Genomic DNA, 23,277 nt, shown 5'->3' on the forward strand with positions numbered 1-23,277 from the left:
GCATATAATTCATCTTTCAGTCAATTTCCTCAATATGATTGGCTATAGAACTTGCTCGCAGAGATTACTAGCACGCTTCATAGCGGGGCAGTGTCATTCAACCAACTTTGAATTTTTACGGGAATTTTTAAATAGCTATATTTTTGAATATGGCACAAGGTACTGAAATATAAGCGGTAGAAATAAGTACATGTTGGACAATAGGAAATAGTAGATTACTACTTTCTTTTCTATACCATTTATACATCATATCCAAATGATCATTAGGGAGCGATAATTTTCAACTTGTTATGTTGTCAGTACAAATGTATCTTCTTGACTTTGCGTCCCGAAAATGTTGTTTTCAATTCACTTGGAAGATAATCCGTTTTCCGGCTCCCGGAATACATGCTTCGATTCGCCCCCCACTACGTATTAGTCCATACTAGTGACATATAATCCCCATCGGAAAAAAAAAAAAAAAATGGAACTAACTTATTTCAACTCAAACATTAAAAATTGATTACAATATTGGATTTTTTGCACCTTGGAATCAATATTTAGTTTCGTCGGCCAAGCATACATATTTCAGGAGGACGATTTGGAGATTTGTTTTAATCACGCGGGCTGCTCTGCGTTTAGATGCCACAATGTACGTAGTAGTAAAAGCACACAAATGGGAAGGGGAAGAAAGAAAGAAGAAAGACAACTCTCCAACAAAAATTTTGGACATATACTTTGACTACTGAATAAAACTATTCTGAGACACGTCGACAGACGAAGTTGAACATTTCTTTTGGTTATATTGTACATATTGGCTGGCAGTTACGTTAATCTTTAATATACTCAAACGGCAGTCAGTTAATTTGGTATGGATTACTTTCCCATCATCTAAAATCCACATTGATTATCGATAATTGTATTAGCAACAATATGATATAAAATTTCAGACTTATTATTTTAATATATACTTAAGCAGTTTCAGTGATTACCACCTAAACCATACTTTTATAAACATTGTTCAGTTTTTTTCACATCACCCAGGAGCATTGAAGTTCATGATCATCATTTTACCTTACAGACAATGTATATTGCATTTAAACTAGGTTTAATTACGAAGTATATTCATTTTTGGCCACGCAAAATGAACATTAAAATCATTTATGGAAATGTTCATTTATAAATCGAAAGTGATATTTTATCTGGACTACTTGGTTTCGTTATTCTGATAAACCGAAATGGAGATCTGCTAAAACTACACATTTTTTATATTCATTTGGCATATCTATGTCATAAAAAGTGAATGTATACCAAACCAGTGTCAATGACAGTTTGATGTGGCCCATAAACTCTCAGATTGTAGCATTTTCACAATTAGTCGGACGTATTTAAGGGGCTACAAGGCCTATGTATTGATTTTAGAAAATAATTCAGAAAAAAACATTACACATTATCGCAAAATCTTTAAATCATTCAACGTATATTTGTATCTAAGATTCACGTTATATAATGACAGTATTATATAAATCTATGACAAATTAACATGATCTAATAACATATTACATCATATAATGGTGATATAGCATCATACAATGACAAACAAAATCAATTTATGACAATGGAGTATCATACAGGGATGATAGGCTATCATATGAGCATTGATGTTACCTTTTTTTAAACTTTATAGGGGATATGAAAAAAAAAGGTTTGCAAACTGTATGAATCCGCTACGGGTATTTTCACAAACGTTTGCAAAAAATATTTCATAACCCGATGAAGTTAAAAGATATTTACATCAATGCTTATAATTCATTTTTCGGACTACTTGATAATATAATATACGTTTAAACGTACTATTCCATTGATTTTCCAATGGATTATTTTTTTCTAAATCAACACGCAACGTCGACCTCTTTATTGTGACATCATGATTACGTTGGATTTTCGCGCCATTCTCGGATGATTTCTTCATGGTATATGAAGAAAAAGAATCAGTCAGCCAGGGAGTTAAATTTAGTATGAAAAGAAATAAAAAATAATTATAAAGTGAAGAAATCTTATTATATATAGAGTCTTCCCCTTCCTATGATCGAAAATTTAATATAATGACGATACATGGATTTAAGATATTAATACACAAAAGATACCGAGGAAATTTGTAAGTCATTAGGGTTATTGTTGCGGAAAAAAGTTCAATTCAGAATGCCTTAACAGGACTCCGGGATTTATGTGGTCAAAATCTCTTAACTTTATGACAAGATGTTGGGTAAAGTTCTAAATTTCTTAATTAACAGTTTGTGTATTATTATATATATATGTTTATAGAAATGATAATATTCCATGGATGTTCAGGCTTTCTAAGCTTTTTCACGTTCCCATAAAATAAAGACATTCAAAATATTCAAGATCAATCAATTACCACCTGTTCTTTCAGGCACTTTACAATTTGTAATAAAATTTCCAAAATTTCGTTGGTTAAAAACACATAAAATAAAAGTATAATACAATTCAGATGTTTATTTCTTTTGCTATTGTTGGGGTATTATTTCTATATAATCAATAACCATAGCCGCTTCTTCTCCCCGCCAGGTGGAGCTCCAATCTGCTCGATGTTCCCAAATGTCCTTTTTTGGGTGACTTGAGTGTCCCCAGGGTCGGGGATTATCGTAATCCCCATCTGGAAAGAAATCCCCGCCTACTGCAACACTGAGGATCAGCTTGTACTTAAAATCAAAATATAAAGAAAGATTTTGAATAATACTGAAATTGTCATAACACCGACATCAAGATACAGTAGGACTATTCCGTCCTTGCATATTATAGAGTTATCTGCCCTTGACGCAAGGCATTAATTGCGGCTCGTATATTTGTGAGCGTAACATTTTATTTTTACGAGAAAAAGAGTTTTGCTTACAACATAATGACTTCACAATGGACACCTACCCACAAGGGGTGTAACTCTGTACTATACAAAGACAGAAAATATACGAAGAATAAAATCAATCGGATCTATTACTGTATCAAATGTTTGCAATACATGTACATAGACATAGGGAAACACTTTATGTTTACGTTATAAAATATGCTGGCATTCGAAGATATGGCTAACATCAATATTTCAAATTGAATGTATACGGCTATAGTAAATCGAAACTAAAAAATACAACAGTATAATAAAAAAACATTTATGTAAAATGATCGATTTACTTCGATACTTATGCCGTAACACTTAGGGTATGTGTAAAACTAATGATGTGGCTAGCTAGGTGATTCCACCCACCACTAGCAATGGCGGCGGCAAACATCAATGACGACTATCAGTATTTTTGATGTACTAATGATATAATGATATGGCTTAAAATAAAGTCCGGGTACTGATATGACAGCATGCCGCGGGGAATCGGCGAACACCTGTGTAGTGATCTGTACAGGTAAAGTTTTGGCTCGAATCATCGAGCGTCAATTACCAATGATTCTACAACAAATGGTAAATCACGAAAGTCTACACCTACGAAATTAAACATCGTTATGCCTTTCTATTGTTAACGTTTCATGTGCTATAAATAGAACCCGCCAGGCTTTTATTTACGGCTAATGTCTGGGTTTTCATTTTTTTAATCACTTTTAAAGAAATTGACGGATCTCCAGCTGTCAATCAAGTCATCAGACACTGGCGATCGGTCAATATTAGATTAAAATAGGCACTATCTTTTCCCCAACACACAAAAATGTAAGCTCTTCGCTTTGATTCATTTGGATTTTGTGATGTCAATTATACAAGAAAGTGTACATACTGGTTGATCGAAGGGGGCGTTTCTACCTCCATTGGCCCAGATATCGTTTCCATGAAAGCCTCCTAAATTCCAGAAACCATTTGGAGGCGTGTCTACGCGGAGTATTTCTGAGTCATCCACGTAGGTACTGATGAAAAAACATTCGAAATGTAAAAAAGAACTTTTGTAACAGTGTAAAATAAAATAATAATAATAAAGATGAAAAGACAAAACAGTGCAAAAGAAACAAAACTACGTATGTAGGTATTGCACTGTCTACTTCGTACTTAATTTTAAAGCTGTTTATATGCATTAAATATTGGAGATCGAAAATATATTTACATGATGTGGTCCGGCGTCCAGTCCATTGAATACACGTGCCAATCATGCCAGTCGCCATCTTCCTTTCTCCTTAAACACAAGACAGAAAATGTATTTTCTATTTATTTCATTTTCTCTTTTCATTTCTCTAAATGTTCTTCTTTATATGAACTATAATAGAAATAATTAATATTTCTATGTATCAGTTGTTCATTTGGTCAATTATGTTTCATTATCCGATATGTTTTTTGGTATAATGGTTTTGGTGTTTATCGCTTTTTGTGTATATTACATTATTTTACAAATTTAGAAATAAGGCGGCATTCGTAAATACGCCTGTCTTCAAAATAAGCCTTTTGACAATAGCACACTGTCTTGAAATCAATAGGTCGTTCAAAATTTCTTTATTTAATTAGTTGTGACTTCCTGATTATTTTTATTTATCATATTTATTTCCGATATATTCTCCAAAATTATCTATTTGTATATCGTGAATAGATGTAATTTATCTCGTAAAGTACCTTAATTATATTGATTTTGAGGGTAATTCATCTTTAAAATTATCTGTATTTTATTCTTTACAATTCATCGACCAGATTATCTTTGTTAAAGTATTAGTTGTAATTTATGTCCCAAAATATTATTTTTTGTACAACATTTGTTGTAATTTACATCCCCCAAATTATCTTTGTTACATTAATTGAACATATCTCACTTTGTCACATTTAATCCCTTATAATGTGTCCATATACTAAATGGTGCCGCGGTGGTCAAGAGGTTTAGATGTCCCGGCATATTACCACAACCCCTCCACCTCTGAGTCGCGAGTTCGAATACCAATGCCAGGTATTGACCGCTGGTCGGTGTTTTTCTCCTATGCCTTGGCTCTCCTCCTCCAACAAGCCAGGCGCGACCTTAAATGACCCTGTCTGTTAATAAGACGTTAAACTAATAAAATCATATCCTTACTTAAACCGTGGTAGTTTTACTGGCCCCGTTATGTCCAAACTATTGTTATACTTAACTAACTTTAACATGTCCTTACTAAACCGTGGTGAGTTTTACTGGCCCCGTTATGTCCAAACTGTTGTTATACTTAACTAACTTTTAACATGTCCTTACTAAACCGTGGTAGTTTTTACTGGCCCCGTTATGTCCAAACTATTGTTATACTTAACTAACTTTAACATGTCCTTACTAAACCGTGGTAGTTTTACTGGCCCCGTTATGTCCAAACTATTGTTATACTTAACTAACTTTAACATGTCCTTACTAAACCGTGGTAGTTTTACTGCCCCGTTATGTCAAACTATTGTTTATACTATTAACTAACTTTCACACGTGTCCTTACTAAACCATGGTAGTTTTTACTGGCCCCGTTATGTTCAAACTATTGTTATACTTAACTAACTGTAACATGTCCTTACTAAACCGTGGTAGTTTTACTGGACACGTTATGTCCAAACTATTGTTATACTTAACTAACTTTAACATGTCCTTACTAAACCGTGGTAGTTTTACTGGCCCGTTATGTCCAAACTATTGTTATACTTAACTAACTTTAACGTGTCCTTACTAAAACCGTGGTAGTTTTACTGGCCCGTTATGTCTATTGTTAACTTAACTAACTTTAACATGTCTACTAAACCATGGTAGTTTTACTTAGTCCAAACTATTGTTATACTTAAACTAACTTAACATGGTCCTTACTAAACCGTAGGTACTTTGTCCAAACTGGGCCCTTAACGTTATGTCCAAACTATTGTTATACTTAACTAACTTTAACGTGTCCTTACTAAACCGTTGTAGTTTTACTGGCCCCGTTATGTCCAAACTATTGTTATACTTAACTAACTTTAACATGTCCTTACTAAACCGTGGTAGTTTTACTGGCCCCGTTATGTCCTAACTATTGTTATACTTAACTAACTTTAACGTGTCCTTACCTAACCGTGGTAGTTTTACTGGCTCCGTTATGTCCAAACTATGTTATAATTAACTAACTTTAATGTGTCCTTACTAAACCGTGGTAGTTTTACTGGCCTAGTTATGTTCAAACTATTGTTATACTTAACTAACTTTAAACGTTGTCCTTAACCTAACCGTGGTAGTTTTACTGGCCCGTTATACTCCAACTATTGTTATACTTAACTAACTTTAACATGTCCTAACTAAACCGTGGTAGTTTTACTGGCCCCGTTATGTCCAAACTATTGTTATACTTAACTAACTTTAACATGTCCTTACTAAACCGTGGTAGTTTTACTGGCCCCGTTATGTCTAAACTATTGTTATACTTAACTAACTTTAACATGGTCCTTACTAAACCGTGGTAGTTTTACTGGCCCCGTTATGTCCAAACTATTGTTATACTTAACTAACTTTAACATGTCCTTACTAAACCGTGGTAGTTTTACTGGCCCCGTTATGTCCAAACTATTGTTATACTTAACTAACTTTAACATGTCCTTACTAAACCGTGGTAGTTTTACTGGCCCCGTTATGTCCAAACTATTGTTATACTTAACTAACTTTAACATGTCCTTACTAAACCGTGGTAGTTTTACTGGCCCCGTTATGTCCAAACTATTGTTATACTTAACTAACTTTAACATGTCCTTACAGTTGTTATACTTAACTAACTTTAACATGTCCTTACTAAACCGTGGTAGTTTTACTGGCCCCGTTATGTCCAAACTATTGTTATACTTAACTAACTTTAACATGTCCTTACTAAACCGTGGTAGTTTTACTGGCCACGTTATGTCCAAACTATTGTTATACTTAACTAACTTTAACATGTCCTTACTAAACCGTGGTAGTTTTACTGGCCCCGTTATGTCCAAACTATTGTTATACTTAACTAACTTTAACATGTCCTTACTAAACCGTGGTAGTTTTACTGGCCCCGTTATGTCCAAACTATTGTTATACTTAACTAACTTTAACATGTCCTTACTAAACCGTGGTAGTTTTACTGGCCTCGTTATGTCCAAACTATTGTTTTACTAATTTAACTTTCAACTTGTCCTTACTAAACCGTGGTAGTTTTACTGGCCCCATTATGTCCAAACTATTGTTATACTTAACTAACTTAACATGTCCTTACCTAACCGTGGTAGTTTTACTAGCTGCGTTATGTTGGTAGTCTGGTCCCCAGTTTATTTTAGACACCAGCTGGTTGACACCTTGATTCACACCATTGATGACTGCTTTGGTATTACCTTTACATATTAATATAGAATATCGACATAAAAAAACTTCAACCAAAGAAAGACTAAAAATCAGTCAAAAAATTAAATACTAAAAATCAGTATTTTTAGTACATTTTTTTCGCCTGGTAGACCTGTGTATAAAATACTTAAAAAAAGGAAACCATGCACATTACAAATAAATGTTGCGGAACTCATGGAAGGCACGAAATAGAACGGGACCTGTGTTTCGGAAAACGAAACGCGTTCTGCTTCATTGGCAACGTCTGTTATTCAAATTAGGTATTTCCAAGATTATTCAAGGTTAAAGAAAGCCTGAGTTTACTCTTATCACAAACAACCAATAAAGCTGTGTAGGATGACATTACATTGATATTTTGGTTGTATCTCCATAACATAATCACTATATTCAAATCAATACTGACATTTCATTCTGCTAAAGATGATACTTTTGAAATACAATTCCCCCTTTCTCCTTTGAAATCATCACACCGTTGTATCAGTCAATCAGTAGCGACTTTACTGACGGTAACAACAGTGTCTTTCTTTATGGGCTGATGAAGTACCGAATTGCTCGTTGCACTGATCTAGTTAACCGTTTCATTTATATATATATATATATAGCATTAACATCCTGAGCATATCATAAAGAACGTTTATATGTTTGTGACGTGGGTTCATACCTCTAGACTCTATTATATCTATGTCCCCAGACCTTGGCCAGCCACCGTAATGGGAATCTCTCGGCATCAACCAGATAGCTAGACGTTGATAGAACAAACAGATCAATTAACAACGAAATGCAATTTCAACTTGTTTGCTTCCTCCTCTTATATAACCATTGGCCTCAAGTAGTAAGCTTGAGTTGTTTTGTAGTACCCATGTAAAAACTTTGGTAAATATTTAATTCAGGCAACGACTAGAAGAAAGGTACTATTAAATAGTAATATGTCATGTATTGAACACACCTTTATCGTAGCAAATTGCACAAATGCACACAAGATCTCTCATTACCATTACTATAGTCTTTTCTATGTTATCTAATTCATATAGTTTGAAAACTGCTATCGTGAATTAAATGTAATTGTATGACACACATATTTATATATATTTGTTTTATCATGGCAAACCTATTAATATTAACACATGCGTTTTGTAATGTATATCATATTTGTGTTGTATTACATTTGCTGTGCTCTCCGCCATCTTGTTTAATATGTTGTCATATGTATGTTTATTACAGTCCTATATGCTGTTTGCATTCGGAATAAAATGAATTGAATTTAAAAAAAAATGATTTTTTTTGATTTCCCGTTTGCAGCAAAACTTTTGATTAGATAGGCAAGACATTTTGCTTTTGAATTACTAGATATTATTTTCATTTACTTTAAAACTAGGACCTGCATGATATCTTATTAAAAGGTTTATTAAGTCTTACAAACAAAATCGCATTTACATATCGAATGCACAGTTCCTAACAAAGTATATTGAAGCAAATATATAGAATATATATGTTGTTCTTGTAAGACTTTTGTGCGCAGTTTTGACGTCATTTATTTGACGCTGTGCCATTGTAAACAAAAGACAGAATACAAAATAATACTCTCACAGCTTTTACTTTGACGTTAAGAAGTGTATAAACTATTCTTATGAAAACGAAATCTTCTTCATTCTCAAATGTTAAAGATGCTACACCGCTGACAAAAAGTATTTTTCCTCTATCAAAAACAAAAGCAGCAGAATTAGTTACCTACTTTACACTATTACCACCACAAAAAAATTTGAGGTTCATATTTTACTTTAAGATAAAATATTAAAAATATTTAATTGCATCCCGTGAAAAATTCCGTGGCACTATGTCCTATATGTAATTAGTTACTGTCATCAAAAGCAAAATAAATTAATTGATATTATTTTTTTGTGTTAATTAGACGCATATATAAACGATTAAACACCGATTATTGTTAAAATAATGGGTATCATTTATGCTCTGTCGGCGGTGGAGCATCTGAAATGTTTCCCATACATTTTAATGGCAACTCAATATCATATGCATTCTTTAATCAAAATACTCTGGACTTTTGGATGGAAATAAAAACTAACCTGGCCAAATCCAGTCTCCTTTAGGTATTTTAGCACGAACATTTACACGACCATAGGTGAAGGAGAAGTCTGTGGTAATCTTTCCTGATAAGATCGGTGGTAGAATTTCACCGTGTCCATTCGCCGTTTTGTGACACCCGTCATACCCGGAATACGTGCACGTGTGCCACAGGTCTGTGAATATATGACGTCATCAGTAATCACTTAGCTTCACTGGTCGTTCGGGAAAGGGGAGATGATGCATTCTTCTACAATAGTCATCAACTGCTAGTACTGACTATTGTGTTTTTACGTACCGTAAACGTACTTATTTTTGGGCAGTCGAATTGTAGCACAAATACAAAAAGTAAATTATGCTTTAATTCGGTGACAAAATACAGGAAATAGGATTATGAAAAATTTCGCGTCATACATGAATTAGCGCGTGTTTTAAAACATGAATTGTTGAGATAGTTTATCAGCCACAAAATACGCAGAATCAATTGCGCGCAAAAACTGATTTGTTTACAGTAATACTGAAATTGCGAAATGTAAAGCTAGCAAATAAATTCACTGAGGACATAAAGTTTTATTTTGGCAAGTGAAGAGCTTGTGGCGGCTAGACTTACTGCGTAAATCCATAGTTCCATCATAAAGTCTAGATTCGTCAAACTGTGCGTGGTCTACGGTGAATGTCTGTCAACATTTTAAGAATATATTCTGTTTTTATAATAGTGTATACATTTTCAATCAGGTAAACATTTGTAGACTACTGTAAATCATGCCTTAGTCCCCACCTCTGTATAATGACCAACTGCTTTATTAGATCAGTTTCTCTGGGTCCCAAATGATAAATGTCAAGAGAAATTTCCCTTGGTATCAAGACCGCCTGGCTATAACGACAAGTGTTCGGTCCATTGGATGTTTTATGTCAAAATATGATTACTATTCTAGGATTAAATTTTAAAGAACATTATGATATGATAATGACGTCACAATTCATAAACGTAACTTTAAATTAATTTAATCAATAACACATCATATAAAATATATAATATATATTTCTCACTAATAATTACTCATTGTAGTATAAAATACTAACCGGACGGAGATACAAGTTGCCTCCCTTTACGTAGATATTGCTAGGATCGTTGGTATAAGCCTGGAACTCGTTATTCTAAAATTTCAAAAAAAAAAAACGTGTAATCTATATACGGAAAAATGCATATCGATTACAGTCTCAGAAATATTAGCTTTATTCTCCAATAAGTATTTAGTATATTCTCAAAAATTAAGTTATTCGCAAAGTGTTGTTAGATAGTTTTCAATGGCGACTTTTCAGCCATTTGAAAGTTAAAATACATCAAATACTTCAAAATGAAAGGAATTGTTGTTTTTTTTATAGAAAATGTCTTGACTTTGTTATTATGACATGTGAGATTTTTTTGAATAGCAAGCATCGCAACAATGAAATATTATACTATCCTAAATAAAGAATTATTAAAGATCCCGTACATCCAACTACTTATACACTGGTTGTGTGCATTAAACTGTGAATGTAAGTTTGACAATTTAGTAAATACTGGGCCTATGATATCAGAAATAACTATTTATCCTCACAATTTTTTTTATGAAAAAGTTCCTCGTAAAATTGCATTCAAAATAAATTTTGTTCAAAATGTTTATCAGTATTTATTGCTGAATTGATTACAAGATGGTAGCTCCCATGTACGAGTTTACATGGTAAATCCTAATTTGCAAAACATAGTTGTATGAGATAACCTTTTTTCAAAATAAGCGATTAATGGATCAATTCTCGTTCAATTCAATTCTATTCAATTATTTTATTACCCTGGGCCTTTCGGCTCATCGGTTTGTTGAAAACTCCATTTAACATTGACACACTGACAAATGTTAACATTACCGTCTATGGAAACTCATTCGCGTACCTACCCCTCCGCCCCAAGCCGATACCTCCACGATGTATGAACTGGCATTCCATGTATTAAAGTCATCCCGGAAGGCTACGTGGGAAAATGAAAAGCGGTAAATATATTACTAATATATATATATATAAATATAAATTCCACCTTCAATATTATGAAATAACATACTTCCTTTTATATTCTGATAATTATCTACGAGATTAATTTACGAATAAACTTACACAGGTAATATATCTTCACTTGATTTTTTTTTCACTTGAAATTTACATGAACTTTACATGAAATTCACGTGAATTTCATGTGGCCTTTCACCTGCATTTAACGTGAATATTTCCTTTGACGTGAAATCCACTTGAATATGTGATTTCACGTTAATATGACGTTAATTCCATGTGAAAAATATTCACGTGGAATTCACGTGAATCTAACGTGAAATTCATGTAAAAATGTTCACTTAAAATTCAAAATTGCTCCAATTCACGTAAAATTCACGTGAGGAAATTTATCCTGTGTATGGATTAAATGCTTAATAAATATGGAAGTGTGGTAATCCCAATATCACTGCAATACTATCTACGTTATCTGACGAAGCGTTTGCTTATCTCAGTCACCTTTTCAAATTTAAAATGAACTTACAGCCATTGGATTAGAAGAGTTCAAACGGGTCTTCATGGGTGAATGAATTTATGTATATATTATACTATTCATCATGAGAATGGAGCGAAGAAGATAAACGGGCATCCTATCCTCGATAGTCTAGTGAATACTACCACTGTCGTTTTATTCTCGATATTCCATGGACTACTCTCACTGTCGTTATTTCGTATTTGCATATTACAGAGTTATCTTCCCTTGGGGGTAGGTATTGATTGTGATGTCGTGTGTTTGCGAGCGTAACGTCATACGTGTCAGAGAAATCGACGTAAATTGTTCTCACAATATAATGACGTAACAATCGATACTTACCCGCAAGGGAGCTAACTCTGTATTATGCAAAGACTGAATATCATCGATAGTCCAGATATAATAATCACTTTCGTTATATCATCTATATTCCAGAAATTAATATTACTGATTAATATCAATAACGTCATATTATAAATATGTTTGTTTGTAATTGTCACATCCAGATGTCCTATGGTAAGTGTGTATGCTTGTATGAAAATTGGTGTGTATGAATGTAATCTATATGTCATAGTATGAGTCTGTGCATCTAAGTCTAAAAGTATATATGAGAGTTATACTATAAATTAATGGAGGGAACTACTAATGTATCATAATACATACAACTTAAGCTTTGTAGCGGTCTACTCCTTTTTTGACGTTATAGTTCATTTCAAATTAAAAGTCTCAATGAAAAACAAAACATGTGCATAATGTGGTTAGGATTGAAAGTATGTTACATAACGTAGTATATGTTAAGTAAAACTTTGGAAAAACAAAACAAATAAAAAAAAAACCATCAATATAATTATGTTCTCGGGATTACTATCACTGTCGTTATACCATCGATATTCCAGAGGTTACTATCACATTTCTTAAAGATGTTCCACCGCTGATAAATGGTATTTTGTTCACAATCAAAAACATACGGTGGCTGATTTATGCCATTTCGTCTTTTCGTCTTTTCGCCCCGAAAAGACGAAAATTAAATATCTTAATTCTCGTCTTTTCGTCTTTTCGCCCCGAATTTAATGTAATTTGCTATCAGTCAGATATGGTATTCATCTCGTTGGTGTAAATGATACTACAAAGTACATTGTTAACCGACATACATGGACATTGCTAAAAACCCAACTGAGATCATACTTACCTTCGGAGTACGTTATAAGAACGGCAAACAGCAATGTGAAATCCATTCTGATAGAACGAGCAACAGGTGAACTCAGGTGACATTTAGATTATGTCGGGACCTGGAGAGGAGTTCATAGCAGGTGATAATTCCCACACGCCTATGTCCTAGATATTTATATTTTGATGTTACGTACACCCATTTAACGTATGACACCATGAGTATATATAGTATGGTATGTATATGCGGCATGCATTCATACGTCTAGATTCAATTATGTCTACTGTAAAAGTGGACATATTCGCGTACGGGTTTACAAGGAATACGCGAAGGCCGCTTGATCGCCTTAAAAATACATTAATTGTGAATATTTTACGCAAATGCGTGTAAATGAGGCCTAAAAAGGGCCATTTTTGCATTGAATTTCAAATTAAATACCTGATTTTTAAAAAAAATTGTGTCGTTTAATTTTCTTTATTTTTTGTCCACATAATTAGACAGTTGTTTGGGTTATTACGAAAGAATATAAACAAAATTTACTGCGGAATTTTTGAGTAATTAGCCTTTCTATACCCCTACCCCCTGAAAAATGACTTTTTTTTCACAATTATATTATTAGAGCGAAATCGAGCGGTAATATTTTTATAAAGTACATCTTATATATTCAACGTTATAAAGTGTAATAGTCTGATAATATAAATTGTTATAACTGTTTATTTTGTGTCACGATGCCACCGATTTGATGCTATACAAAGCTAAGAAGTGGCCTGGATATGATATCTGAAAAATGATTATGGAAAATCCCATGTAAAGATTCCACCACAATTACCCTTTAGACAAACCATGATTTTATTTTTTAGCGGAAAAATATTTTATCAAAATCTATCTTTCCATTGTCAAGATGTCTTAGCTTCAATAGTCGTTTGAGGCAGATATTCAAGCATAAATTTGAATTTGGCGCCAAAATTATAGCGATGAAAAGCGTCTACGCGACAACGATCGAAGTTGATAACTTAAACTTGATCATAACAATGTCGATAAAATCGATGTCATCATACACAACTGTATGTATTTGTATGTTTTTAAAGGAGATATATGCATATCTAATACATGTAGATATATATTTATTATCCTAAGTAAACTAAAACCGATTTTTGGATCCTCGAGACAACCTGTACTGCAAGTGTACGCCTAAGAAAAAAAATATTATTCTGAATCCTCAATCTACGTTCAGCTGATTAATGTAGACAGGAAAATAATTAGTCTGTGCCTACATGTACATGTTTAGTTTCTATATCACAGATATAAGCTTTCTATATCAACATACTGCTGTTGACACTAGCTTACAATGTACATGTGCTTTTTCGTAAGATAGAATTTGATCAACTGAATCAAAGTACTCCCATGCATTTTCTCAAAACAGAAAAAATACATGCATCATCTAACTACAATAGTTAGGCCTATGTCTTATCGTACATGTATACAGTAAATAAAGTCTTGTTTCCCGAACGTGTTAGTGCAAATTGAAGATCAAATCAGCTAAACATGATACATGTAAAAATCTACATACTCAATATTCATGAAATATACTAGCTTGTACAAATTGAACGAAAAGCAGGGGTGGGGCGATGGAGAGATGAAAATATTTCTGTATCTGTAGTTTTATACTAGAGGATTACTGGGCAAAATTGGAATATCTTGATATCATTATGTATCTTCCTTAAAATACATGTATATCAAGTGACAAATATTCACAGTATAACGGAGTTGAACAGAAAATGTTTTAATCACTTGATTGTTATGAAATCTCATTTTATTCAGTACAAGACCGTATCGGCATATATCAGTCCGTTTGTATCAGTTATGTAATTTGCTTCTCAAAAGATACATGTAGCTTCATTTTATATTAGCCTAGCCAAATTCAAAGATCTGACAATATTTTTTTCTAGTTTGTCGAAACTAGGTGCTACACCTACCGTATAAACTTTGATTTTCACACGGTATCAAGCTTTCGGCAAACCGAACTAAGTACAATATCAAAAAATACGCCGTTTATCGACTATACTCTCCTGATTTTAACGTTAAAGGGTAAGATATCATTAGACGGATAACATATAGATCGCTATTCTTCATAATCTTAGTCACAAAAGAGTTTTCATGTGCAGTTCCGAATGCACTCATTGACTCGAGGAGGTCCGAACGAACCACGCATTCGATCACTGTTTGGAACGTCCTATATCACCTTTACAGTCCAATAACAAAAAAAATCTACATTGTTATCATCCTTGTTATATCCGAAAGGACCTTGAAAAGTTGACCTATTGAAAAGTATACATAGGTGTTACTGTATTTGGCAGATCTGCGTTCTTGTTTTTTTATTTTTGGCTTGAAATGAGAATTTTATTGGTTTAAACATTTATCCCTTCATAAAGGTAAAAATGAAGTTGTCGTTTGTAACATCGCTTCTGATTGGCTGATATAGCAGCGTGTGTTTTAATTTGAAGAAAAATTGGATTTATGGATTAATACATTATAAAAGTCGTGGACTATTTAGAGTGCATTCATATGTTTGTTTTATATCCCTATGACATCAAAAAATCTATTCAAATTAATGCTTGAACAATATACATGCACATAGTTATACATAGAAATCCCTTAATCATTTACATGAATCAAACTTTGCTAAGACAAAAGATGAATCACAGAACAAACAGGCGAGCCTTGTATGTTCCATGTCCGTGCTTCTTTTATTTGAATTCCATGTGGCAATATTGACCATGAAACTATCTATGCCACGATAATGGAGTCCTGTTACCGATAGCACCATATTTAAAGATGCCTGCTGACGACTTCCGGTCTGCTGTTTCATGTGTAAATCATCTAAGCTGTCTGGTATCGATATAAATCCATGTGAGCATGCCAATTTGCATGCATAAAATCTTTAATTTTCACAACATATCACTGGAATGTAGATAATGATGACCGGATGGACATGGTGAATATCATTATTGAGAATCATTGTTTTTTTTTTTTATTTATTTAAATGTCCATCAAAAACCAGGGTCAGTTAAGGATGCCGCATATTTAAGAGGTATACGAGGACAAGAGAACCCGGTGAAATACAAAGGCGACCTGCCGTCAGTATAATATAACTGTCCCATATATGATTTGAACTAAAAACCCAGAGGCTGTGGGTTTGTGGTAATTTGTCGGAACATATATTAACAACTCCGGTACCACGGCTAATAACATTTCAAATCCAGTAGAATTGGTACCGCTGAGTTTATAATACATCATTATGTATCTTATTTGTAACTGGAATTAATACATTTCATGTGGGACAGTTGCCGACTAACTGCATATTATTACGTATATTCGTTCTAGGTACCGACCGCTTGTCATTGGTTCTGGTTTTTCCTCCACCATCAAACCCGGCACGTCCTTCCAAGACCCTGACTGTAAATAGGACATAGAGCTCAACATACTTAACCAAAGAGTACTATTAATCATTTAACCAACAAGAAAAATGAATGACTGATGCCGTAATATGATCATCTTGGCTGCAGAATAAAACAATAATGGGACTAATAATGTACCACGTGATACCCGATAACGTTTGTTCGGGACTAGCATCTCCAGTGGTGATGGAACGTAACCCTTTGTAATCTTCCCGCTGTAATGACGTTAGCGCGGGATATCATCTAGTGACGTCATTTCAAAATCAATAGAAACAATAGTCCCGCACCAACGTTATCAGGTATCACATAGTATGTGGAATTTAATTTAGTATCATTATTCTCATACGCCATATATATCGATTGAATTTTGAAAATCAAGCCACGATAGGGTATATACCAGGTATATTGCAATGTTAAGTTGTAATGTTGTTTGTTCAATTTTGGAAAAATCATTTCCTGGCCTAATCAGATATGAATTTGTACCTAATACAACATATGGAGAATTTTTTGAAATCTCCTATTTAGTAGAGCCAAGCTCTAAAAATAGGCCATGCATCATTTTTTTTCTAGAATGAATGGTATCAGAAAGGAAAGAAAGATGAAGTAGACTTTCTAGATTCGGATTAATTTTGTTTCCAATTTTTTTCTTGTTTTATAGATGATCAATAATGTTAATAAATCAAAAATGTCATACGTAAATAAACTAAAATACTCAAAGGTTGTCATGATCATTTGATACCTTGAGTGTTAAATTGTATAATCTTATCGTATGATTTGTGTTTAATAGTGTATATAGGTGTCACATAAACACAAAATATACATAAAACAATTTATTTTCTCTTTGTTGTCTTCGCATTCATTACCTTATTCCACTTAAGGTATTGTGCCATGGAAGTTTTTTTTTCGGGATGCAATTAATTTTTTTTAATATTTATAATATTTTTTTAATTGAATGGTGGTAATGGTGTAAAGTATGTAACTGTTGTAACTGAAGAAAAATACTAGCTCATCTGCTCCCTTTTTTGATAAAGAAAAAATACCATTCGTCAGCATCTTTAAGTAAGGGATATTAGCCTAAAACTGTCTATATTATGTGATATATTGGACTGTCTGAGGCGCGTCAAATATTTCACATAATAACAGTTTGAGACTTATAGCCTACTTAAAATACAGCTCTCCAATCTTTTTGTTGTAATATTGGAAAGTAACATTGTCCATTCAGTATATGCCAATCGACTATGAAGTCTATGATAAGACAGAGGAAGGTTTGGAATGTAGCTCAACAGCAGCTTGCATGCTTATTACATGTTTGCATGCGCTGGAGGAGTGTGTGAAATCATGGGTGAGCTCATTTTAGTTTCATTTGTTAAAAAGTCATATGAAAGTAAGGATAGTTTCATGTACAGTGTGCAACAGTAATGTAATATTTTGCACGTCAAAATGAATTAAATGTTATCAATATATAGGGAATAAGGACCCAACTAAAATAAGTAAATCGTAGAATCAAAAAATAGTGGAATGATTTCAGAACTGTGCGTATATATACAATGATGTGCAATATGTATTATAAGGATTAATATTATCAATATTTTTTTTTATTTTACATAATCTGGTAAGGATTCACATATTTCTTCAAGTTCTAAATGATGTCATTCTAAAAAGAAATATTGTCAAAATTATATAAATCTAATGGAGATTTCATGGTGGAATTTGTTTGTTATACAGTAGTACGTGTGCTTATATATGATATACATATATATGTGTTGAATCTGTTATTCATTTGGATTTATATCTGTATGCAGAAAGTACAGTCATTGAATTTAAAAGTTAATATCCTTTTGTAGGAATATTTTTGAGAAGGTCATGGAAATTTCAGTATACATTATTCATTGTTTATTTAAATACTGGCCTAATAAAATCTGGTGTTGTTCAATATCTTCCCTTTGACAGTCCATTATTAATCTTCAAATTAATTGGACAGCCAGAGGTAAACAATGGCTTGCTAAAGGTAACATATTGAACAGCGACAGGTGAGGTCTGTGGTTTCTGTTGGATATTGTACCAGAAAGACAATTGGTGACATCACAACTGTGTTTCAACAATTATATAGTAGCATGTAATATAGGATTGTGTGTGATTTAGTGAAGGTTCACGATTCATTGTGCTATACGATTCAGAATCACAAAGAACAATGATATTCAAATGTACCTTATAAATATTAAAACTGCAATCGTTAACATGTTGTAAGATATTGAAATAATTTTGATTGGTAGTTTTGATATTACGTCACTATATTATATGCATGTTGCATTATTGAACGTTTGGTTTCAATAATAATCGTCTGCCTCCTTTTGTATCAGTGATGTAACTAAGCTTGTCACAGGTCCGCATCACAGAAGCGAACAGGTACAGCATAGTCAGAGATGGAACTCGCCAGTGCGCTATATATTCAAATCCTACTTGCCTGCTTATATTACAATGGCGTTATGGCTGGAAACTCTACTTACAAGACAAATCTGAACGCAGACCTTCTTGACGGCTACAACCCTAGCGTCCACCCAGGTCGTGATTATAAAAGGCAAGCTCTTAACATCAACGTAACAATTGCGTTAACGAAAATCCAATCGTTTGACGAGCTGGCGAGTTCATTGACAATTACTGGAATCCTTAAGGTTACGTGGATTGATGAACGTCTGTTATGGAACCCGCGAGCATATACTCATTTGACCTCAACACATTTCAAACAAAAGGAGATATGGATACCGCCATTAGTATTGTCCAACAGTTATCATAACATCGACTTGATTGGGGAAAGCGACATGCCAGTAACGGTTACTGACAATGGGGAGGTGCAGTGGTTTCTCCCGCTAAAACTTTCTTCCTCCTGTGATGCTGACGTAACGTATTACCCCAACGACGAGCAAATCTGTTCTCTGGAGATTTTACCTTGGGGATACACACAGGAGCATATCCAGATGACTTATTTAGTCTCGGAGCTAAACGGAAACGAGTATGTTGAGAATCCCATTTGGGATCTCATCGATACATCCCAACACAGTTTCAAGGCACCGAAACTTGGTTTTGAAATGACTTTCAAATTTAAAAGGAAGCCTTTGTTTTTCATGGTAAATTTCATCATGCCTACTATTTTAATGAGTTTTATTAACATGCTGGTGTTTCTGCTGCCGGCGGAGTCCGGAGAACGTGTCGGGTTTTCCATTACTGTGTTGTTGGCCATAGCAGTGTTCCTGTCCACCATTACTACCATCCTCCCTCAGACTTCCACGCCACAAATGGCCCTGCTCTGCTACCTACTTGTGACTCATATTGGACAAAGCCTTCTCATTATGCTGTGTACTATATTTGGACTGCGGTTTTACCTCCGACCTACGGAAGAGCCTGTTCCTAGATGGATATCAAGACTTGCATCACTGTTTAGCGCGTGCGAAAAAATCTCTATTGTACACCCGGAGCCTGAAAATACGGTTTCTGTACTTACAAGTGAAGACACTGAGGATGTTTGTAAGGAGAATGGAAATAAGACGTATGAAAATGTGGTGACGTGGCAGCGTGTCGGCAGAGCGTTTGACAATGTATGTTGTGTTTTCTTCGCTGTGACGTCCGTTACCTGTAATGTTGCTTTTCTGGCCGTGATGTCCTCGTGACTGAAATCTATTTATTACGTCAGTGCACGTGCTATACTTATCTCTATGGTTTTAGTGAGAAGCCGTGCCAGACATTTAAGGTAAAGATATTTGAATGATTCATTGTGTTGTTATCAATGATTCATATTGTATTCGTATATGTTGAAACATTTCATTGAAAGTATTTTTATTTTTATATTCGACCTCATCTTATTACAATAAGTAAATAAAAACATAAGCCACCTCGTTCGTTTTTCTTCCGTGTAGCAATGAGGTCATCCCGGATTTTAAAGTACATGGCCTGTGAGGGCTTTGTCAAGGTTCGTCTGAAAGCAATATATAATCACAAGGTCCGTCTTTAATTCATAAACGAACAACTTGATCCAACCAGTCAAACCGTATAATCGAAAACGGCCCAGTGTAATTTGTCTAAGCCGGATAATAACAGGACCAGTCCGGTTTGTAGAGAATAAAACCTTTTCATGTTAGCTGCTATGACGAAGTTCTGAACGGCGGACGGCAGGTGTCAGAGCTACGAATCCGTCCCATCAACCCTAGTGTTACTTAACATCCAGCGAGGAAAATGATGTCAAGTAAATATTTGATTATAACTCAGCAATATTCAACATTTCTAACATAAACTGATCATTTATTTACCCAACTCTGTTTCTATTTTTGTAAGCACATTTCAATGACTCATATCTCTGATACGGCTCACTTGGGAGCCATGTTACTTCTTGTTTGGAAATTTCGCGCTCCAAATATGGCACGTTTACCTATAAGAGATGACCTACAATATTTTACTGCGACAGAAATATAATTCCACAGACCTTGCTGGGAATTGAATGGAGGCAGGGTATGATTATGTGAAAAGTATTCTCAAAACATGCACAAGTGAAAAGCTCTCACTGTCTTCAGTACAGGTAAAACTCCCGTAGGCGTCTCATGATCGGACGGTACAGCTTTGAATCTAAGACGTGAGTGAATAGTGTTTGATTTGGTTTAGTAACGCGACATACGGCCAAAATTGGGAAAATCGTGCATTACTCTGATTCAAGCATGAAACTTTGCATGCAAGTAGTTACAAGAGAATAAGGTCGGGAGCCATCGCAATAAGCGCCTACGTCCGGTATGTTTCAAGATGGCGGCCATCTTCGTGGTGAAACTAAGAAAAGTAATATAATAACAAGCTGCACCTTTTGAAAAAAGCATACAACTTGACACGTGTGAAGCCAAGATTACCAACAATAGTAATTAATCAGGAAGTCATTGAAAATGTTATCTATCGGTATTTTTCAAGATGGCCACCATTTTTGAAGGCGACATTTAGAGAAGTAGCGAATTAACACGCTGCATTAAAACTGATTTAAACCACTTAAAAATACCAACTTTTTGTTTTATTGAAGATAACTTTCACTTCCGTAGGCAAAACTGAGCTTGCATTTTCGTAGGCCATACCCGGAGAAATTAGGCAATAGCAGACTACAATTTTTGATAAAAGCATAACAAATGACATGTGAGTATCCAAAATAAGATTTAAACCAGAAGCCATCGCAAAAAGTGCACACTTCAGGTATTTTTCAACATGGCTTTCACCATGGGCAATAAAATGTGGAATGAAGGTAAAACCGCAGACAAAGTCATTGAATAATTACTATAATATAGCACCATTATGGATAAATTACCTCTAAAAGTGAAAAAAAAAACATCATAGAAAAGACATATTGAAAAAAGATAAATTTGCTAATTTTATACACTGTACATGTATCTATAAAACTCAGAAACCAAATATTATATAGATCTATAAATTAAAATGATTTAGATTGACATAAAGATGTTGAAAAATTAAGTACATGTAAATGTATATTTTGTGTATAAATAGATCTACATGTATTTTATGCAATTTAAAAAAAATTAATTATAACATATTGTATAAAAACAATCAAAAGTAGAGTACCAATTGATAATAAAAGTACTTAGTGGGGGAGGAGAAATAGGTTCCCATGTACCCATCTGGCAGTTTTTCGAAACATGGTATTTTAGGTCCGGTATGATGTCTAGTTTCATTTTAGGCTTGTTGCCATTGACTACTAATGTTTGACTACTAATGTTCCATAATGGGTCATATGGCGGCCATCTTGGATTTCAGTGATCTAAAACGGCCAAAATGACACATTCGCATATATGCGCATTGATAGAGAACCAGACAACACACAGAGACAAATAAACACATTTTTAATATGACTGAAACATGTTAAATACGATAAAATCATAATAATGACGTACCTTTCGTTTTGTTTTCCATTTAAAAAAACTGTAATTTGTATCTAAGTAGTTCTCTTTTGTGTCTAAGTAGTTCTTATAAAGGCTTACCTTCACTGCCGGAGATGGTAACGTAACGTCAGATAAAGCCATACTATACACATAACCTGGGCTACTAGCTTGGAATCGGGTCTTACAAAAAAAATGTTAATGTAATTTACGTGTTCTATGAAATGTGCCTATATGTCGATAATTCGCAACAAAGTTGCTGACCACAGATCTCATATAATTCAAAGTGGCGAGACTTCCAGGATACAAATGTCTGGGCATGTCATTTTGACCAATGAACAAGTCTGCCCGGATGACACGTATTTTCCAGGAATACACTATATAACTGTTTGCAACATGTCCACGTCTTTGGTAACCAAATCAAATAAACCATTTGTTTCTTTTGTCAGATTTTCAAACATGGGTGAAAAGAAGACAAAATGTTTGTCTTTAAGAATAAAGTTAGCTTCAAATAAAAAATCTAGCAAATTGAATGATTCCCTCGTTTTGTAATGGACAGGTACACATTTATCTCCTGTTGGCTCCATGTTGACTGGACAGAACAAGGTCTTGCAGCCAATCTGACGCAAAAGTCAAAGGAAAGGACATGATAAGTTTAATTCTACATCAAAATGACAACATCTGGTACGCGCATAAGTATATTATATGAATAAAAAGTTGAAAACATGAACAAATACCATGACGATTTTAATATATATTATACATTCCCGTAATATGATTGTCCCCAACAATTGTTTGT

The 23,277-nt window shown here is 33.9% G+C and overlaps 2 protein-coding genes across 2 annotated transcripts; one reads left to right on the forward strand and one right to left on the reverse strand.

Moving 5' to 3' along the window:
- Positions 1-2,476: 2,476 nt before the first annotated feature.
- Positions 2,477-13,213, reverse strand: LOC138309157 (beta-1,3-glucan-binding protein-like). The gene is made up of 10 exons (XM_069250312.1): positions 13,127-13,213; positions 11,321-11,391; positions 10,470-10,544; positions 9,997-10,063; positions 9,389-9,562; positions 7,969-8,046; positions 7,183-7,297; positions 4,095-4,163; positions 3,774-3,900; positions 2,477-2,702 (listed from the first exon to the last, which is right to left on the reverse strand). The coding sequence occupies exons 1-10, from the start codon at positions 13,170-13,172 to the stop codon at positions 2,508-2,510; spliced, it is 1,017 nt and encodes a 338-aa protein (XP_069106413.1). The 5' UTR covers positions 13,173-13,213; the 3' UTR covers positions 2,477-2,507.
- Positions 13,214-19,049: 5,836 nt separating this feature from the next.
- Positions 19,050-20,228, forward strand: LOC138308623 (acetylcholine receptor subunit beta-type lev-1-like). Its single transcript, XM_069249665.1, has one exon. The coding sequence runs from the start codon at positions 19,050-19,052 to the stop codon at positions 20,226-20,228; it is 1,179 nt and encodes a 392-aa protein (XP_069105766.1).
- The last annotated feature ends 3,049 nt before the right edge of the window (positions 20,229-23,277 follow it).

The sequence above is a fragment of the Argopecten irradians genome, chromosome 15 (genome assembly GCF_041381155.1).
Source record: "Argopecten irradians isolate NY chromosome 15, Ai_NY, whole genome shotgun sequence".
In the NCBI taxonomy this organism is placed as follows: Eukaryota; Metazoa; Mollusca; class Bivalvia; order Pectinida; family Pectinidae; genus Argopecten; species Argopecten irradians.

Coding starts and splice junctions, on each gene's coding strand:
- LOC138309157 (XM_069250312.1), bottom strand. CDS start 13,172: ATGGATTTCACATTGCTGTTTGCCGTTCTTATAACGTACTCCGAAG. Junction 11,392..13,126: donor TCTTATAACGTACTCCGAAG/GTAAGTATGATC, acceptor TTTCCCACGTAG/CCTTCCGGGATGACTTTAAT. Junction 9,563..9,996: donor TGGAACTATGGATTTACGCA/GTAAGTCTAGCC, acceptor ATATATTCACAG/ACCTGTGGCACACGTGCACG.
- LOC138308623 (XM_069249665.1), top strand. CDS start 19,050: ATGGCTGGAAACTCTACTTACAAGACAAATCTGAACGCAGACCTTCTT.